We start from the raw sequence: 5,431 nt of genomic DNA, 5'->3' as shown, positions 1-5,431 counted from the left end.
CGAAAGCTCTTTGAAAGAGCATATAATAGAGATGTTATTTCATAACGTATTATGCGCTATACAAGCACTGAACTGTTATTATTATTATACAATGCATATATACACATATTATATACATCATGTATTGCCAAGAGAACATTGACGGTTTTCCTTTCGTTCTCCGTCATATCAACAGAACTTTAAAGGATAAACTTTACAGAACCAAGGAAACATGAATCTGTCATCGGCTACCCTTCCGAACGGTATCGACGATGACGAGGAATTGAAAAGTCTCCACTCCCGCATTGCCCTTTCCGGCTGGTTTGGCTTCGTGGCCGTGGTCGGGTTCGTAGGGAACCTCCTCATCTTCATCGTGGTCGTCATGTACCCGAAACTCCGCACGATCACCAATGTATACGTGACGAGCTTGGCGATTGCTGACATGACGACGTGCCTCATCATCCCGTTCATTATCGTAGGAGTCGTATCGACCACGGGGTGGCCGTTCTCGGAGGCATCGTGTGTTTTCGTCGCCGTCATCACCTTCGCCTGCAATGGGGCAAGCGTATGGCATTTGGCCATCATTGGTTTCAACCGCATGGTCCTCATAACGATGAAACCATCAACTTATCATAAGGTAATAATGAAATTACAGTTATTTTCCTCCCTTTTTTCTTCTTCTTCTTTCCTTTTTCGTTTTCATTTGTTTGTTTGTTCGCTCTATGTGGGTGTATGTTTTGTATACGGCTGTACTTGTCAGACGCGGATCCTGGATTTATTGGGGGGGGGGGGGGCAAATTTGAAATTATGCGAGCCATATATTGGTACGTAATGGTGACCAGCAGTGACGTAATAGGGGGTGAGTGCGTGGAGGAGCGAGTTTACCCCTCCCTCCTCCGCGAAGCGCGGAAGCTTAGACGTTTCATTAAATTTTAGAGAAAGAAGAGAAAGAAGACGATTCGTTGTACCGTTCTCGTCTTTAAATCCCCGTCTGAATTCAGTTTCCCTCCCACCCCCCCCCTCCCGCGCGAAGCGCGGAAGCTTTTACATTTCATTAAATCATTAGAGATTCGTTGTACCGTTCTCGACTCTTAATACTTGTCTGAATTTCAAAAAAGTTCTTTGTCTGCTCACTTTTTTTTCCTACGTCCTCTTCCTTTTCTCTCCTCTCTTTTTTTTTGGTTTTTTGGCCGGCTCTTTGAGGGGACCGCCCCCACTGCCCCCCTGGCTACGCGCCTGCGGTCAGATGAACATCTTTTGATACCTTGTCCGCCCCCGGAAGGTCACGGGTTTAAGGCAATAAATTACCGTCAGATGAGCATCTAAGGGCCCGCCTCAGGGCCCTAGGTGGAATCCAGGGGGCTTAGGCATTTAATCACGGTCAGATGAGTATATTTTGATACTTATCTATTTATTTTGTGACACTGGCAGCTAACTATTCTTTCTTTCTTGCTCTCTTTCTTTCTATTTCTCTTTAATATACTTTTTCCAAAAAAAGTGTGTGTGGGGGGGGGGGGGGGAGGGCATCTCAAGAAGCATATTTTCTTGCCTGGCTATAAATTTAGGAATTTGTCATTTTCCAACAAACGCATAAAAAAGTATAATTTACTAAAAAGTGAGGACAAATCTCGGAAAATTATGTCATTTTAGCATTATTTGTAAACTACCGTTATGGAATTAGAAATAAACCACGTTTGAATTTTATTTCCCCAAGCCCCCCCCCCCCCCCTCTAATCAGTACGCCAGTGCCCCCCCCCCCCCATTACACCTTGTTGGCGGGAAAATCACAACTGATCTCCCTTACCTTTCTTCTTTCTCTTTTTTTTCTTTCCCTCTCTCTCCTCTTTCCCTTTCCTTCCTTCTCTCTCTTTTAGGTTTGCTGAGGGGGAGGGGGGGGGGGGGGGCAAGGGCCTTTAGGCCCCCACCCCGCTCCACATGTTGTTGGCGGGATTAACCGCAACTGATCTTCCCTTCTTTTCTTCTTCCCCTTTATGTTCCCTTTTAGCTCTCCTCTTCCACTTTTCCTTCCTTTTCTCTCTTTTTGTTTAAGCGGGGGGGGGGGGGGGGGGGGGGGGGAGGAGGAGGGGGGGGGGCAAGGGTCGTTTGCCCCTTCCCTTCCGATCCACAACTTGTTGGCGGGAAAATTGCAACTGATATCCCCTTTTCTTTTCTTCTCCTTCCCTTTATCTTCTCTTTTTCTTTCCCTTTCCTTCCTTCTCTCTTGTTATTTTGATTAGGGGGTGGGGGGGGGGGGAGGCAATGCCCTTTCGGCCCCCGATCTCTTTTCCCCCTTTCCTTTTCTTCTTCCTCTTTCCCTTTCCCTTCTTTTCCTTCTCTTTCTCTCTCTCTCTCTCTCTCTCTCTCTCTCTCTCTCTTTTCCCCCCCTTTTTTTTTTGGGGGGGGGGGGGGGCAGGGCCCGCTCGCCCCCCTGGATCCGCGCCTGGTACTTGTTATGTGTTTAAGTGTTGTGTGGGGCGGGGGTGGTAGGTACTCTCTTTTTTTTTCCTTCTTCTGTTTTATCATTTATCTTCTTCTTTTTTATTTTATCATAACCCTTCTTTTCTTTCTGAAGGAAATTTTAAGAAGAAAAAAATATTGTGGAAAACAAAGGAAACAATTGGAAATTTATATACAAGCTGGTCGAGGAAATAGTAAAAACTGTATTTGCGATTAGTTTAAAATGTGAAAATATTATTTTTTATGTGAATATTTTTCATCTGTAAACGTGTAACTTCATTTACTAATATATTTTATTTGATCATTTATTTGTAACCTTTTTTATTTAGACTTATGTGAAGATTATTTGTAATTTTGTATACAATGTTATAAATTATGTACAATTTTCTTTATGAGAGAAGAGAATAAAAACCTATGAAAACAAAAAATATGTACCCGCTACCTGCCACAAGATAAAATTTGCAAAAATTATTTACAGGATGATAAGTAATGTCAAAAGCCCAAAACCTTTAGTACCGGAACGATCGAGGCCCGGGTGCATTTTAAGATATTTGAACCCATGCAGCCCCCCTACACACACACACACGCACACACACACACACACACGCACGCACACACACACCCACACACACACACGCACACACGCACTCACACACACACACACACACTTTTTTTTTCTTTCTCGATACTATATGTTAATCAAACATGATTTCATCGGGTATGTATAGGTGTTGTTAAAACAGCACCCTAATTACTTAGGGTGTATCAATATCATTATCATTAAATCATGATGAATCATCGTTTTACAGATCTTTTCAAAGGTGAATATTGTGCTTTTTCTGATTGTCACCTGGCTCATCCCACTCAGCGTGATTTTGGTCCCATTCCTCGGTGGCTTCACCCGTCTGGGTTATGACGAGGGACCGCACGTGTGTACGGACATCGAAGACAACGAAGATGGTAAGAAATTAGGAAGGTCTATTTCAAAACATCAAATTTGATCAGTTCACTTTGAATTGTACGCAAACTCCAAGTCTTAAGGCTCATATCTATCCAAATGCCAACAGAGCCCTCTCTCCATCCGAAACCTTACAAAAGAGAGAAGAAAAAAAACAACTAACAAACCAAGAAAAACAAAACAAAGAAACGTACATCAACAAAGTACAAATCAAAGCAGAGGAGGAATATTAGAATCAAGTAAAGTATTTGCAATACCCTTGAAAAGATGAGAAGTGGTGGGCGCTAGAGCTACAAAATGTTACCTGTCGCCTTTTCAATAGCGACAGGGAAAGTATTATTTTATATTTTAGTAGGAATTCAATTTAAGCAGTATAAAGCACTATATGGAGACTATGTTTCTATTCTTCCTTCGATCACTTAGAGGTGCTTAACTCTAATGTATCACAACTGCAGTTTAATTTTTTTCCTCAGAGGGCTGAAAAATTGGTGGATATCTTTAATTGTTCTTGTCATAAAGGTTCAGAGAATCAGTTACATAGCTACCTGCAGGCAACATCATTGACTTGTATCCCTCTCGCGCTCGTGCTTCTCTTCTACGCCCGTATCTACATCCATGTCCGCAAGCACGAAAGGGGGCTGAACAAGTGGAAGAACACTTCGACTAAGCAACCGCCCGCAGCAGCTGTCCCGGCTACAGTCACCAGCCAAACCTTGACACCGGTTGCGACAACCGATGCGACAGTACCCGACGCTGTCAAGGGTACATCTCAGGCGCCCTCAACGTCAGCCACTATTCCGGTTCGTGCAATTAATTTGATATTGAAATACAGTGAAGAAAATTATGAATAAATAATGATAAAGGAAATACCCTTATTTTCCAGTGCAACGTGAGCGTATATTTAATGCAAATTGAACAATATATTTGTAAAGCCTAATATTACTGTTAAAGAGCTGAGTTCATTTTTTCAAATGGCACGATGGATTCTTTATTTCTATCATTCAATCAATCAATCAATTCGTTTTATTAAACCATTTAAAATTTAAAAATAGTATATACAAATCATGCGTGTATGAACATTATTGATACAGTGTAAATGGTCAGGGTGCCCCTAAAAGCCAAGACTTGAGTAATAGGGGCCTCTTATAATAAAGAAATATACATAGAATAAATATATCTCTAAAATATCATGCACCAAATCTAAATGATGATGGTGTAACGTGCTATACAAAAATAATCAGAGTAGCTTACAAACTATCCTGGTTATTCTATCTTGAAATTTTTATATCAGTCATTTATTTATATTAAAAGTATTTTTTTCATATTATTTCTGCACTGACATTAGACCCATCCCACCGCTGCCGCTCAAAACAAGGGTGACCGTCAAAGGTCCCTCGAGTACCGGATCACCAAGAACGCCTTCTACGTAGTCCTTGGTTTCCTCCTGTGTGTGATCCCCTACGGTATCTGCATCCTGGGCCAGTACGGACCAAGTGGCACGCCGTTAGCGATGGCCTTTCTTCTGTTCAACAGTTGTCTTAACCCCCTTATCTATGGTACAAAGCACCCGCAGTTCAAGTCATCCTTGAGGAACCTGTTTAGAGGGCGCTTCAGTGCACCACTCGTAACGTCGAATTCAGTTGGACCTTCTGGACAATGAAAACTTGTCTAATTTTAGTCAGTACCGACCGAATGGCAGGCTGTTAATAATCAATTTAAATCCCGTCTACACTACTTTATCCAGGAGGGATAAGACCTCCCTGCAAGGTCACTGACAGGTGGCTAGCTCATCAACTCAGCTCCCAATTAACATAAGAAAAAGAGGATCATGTGGGACCAATGGTCACCGATTATACCGTTGTTAGCTGTTTAGAGGGCGCCAGTAGATATAAGTAGTGCAGTGGGGCTTTAAGGACATTCTGCTCTTTAACAGTTGCAGGAATTCGCTTATCTTAGTACGAAACATCCACACTTTAAAACACCCTTGAGGAATATGTTAAAGCTTATCAACACTAGTGTGGCTAGGAGGGATTAGAC

General features: G+C 42.2%; 1 protein-coding gene across 1 annotated transcript; it reads left to right on the top strand.

The window, feature by feature from the left end:
- The first annotated feature begins 211 nt into the window (after nt 1–211).
- Nucleotides 212–5,054, top strand: LOC590493 (G-protein coupled receptor moody-like). Its single transcript, XM_030988142.1, has 4 exons — nt 212–544; nt 3,246–3,396; nt 3,914–4,194; nt 4,740–5,054. The coding sequence occupies exons 1-4, from the start codon at nt 212–214 to the stop codon at nt 5,052–5,054; spliced, it is 1,080 nt and encodes a 359-aa protein (XP_030844002.1).
- The last annotated feature ends 377 nt before the right edge of the window (nt 5,055–5,431 follow it).

This window comes from Strongylocentrotus purpuratus, unplaced genomic scaffold (genome assembly GCF_000002235.5).
Source record: "Strongylocentrotus purpuratus isolate Spur 01 unplaced genomic scaffold, Spur_5.0 spur5_scaffold_17, whole genome shotgun sequence".
NCBI lineage: Eukaryota > Metazoa > Echinodermata > Echinoidea > Camarodonta > Strongylocentrotidae > Strongylocentrotus > Strongylocentrotus purpuratus.
Note: the sequence above shows the minus strand (reverse complement) of the source record. Positions and strands in the feature narration are given on the sequence as shown.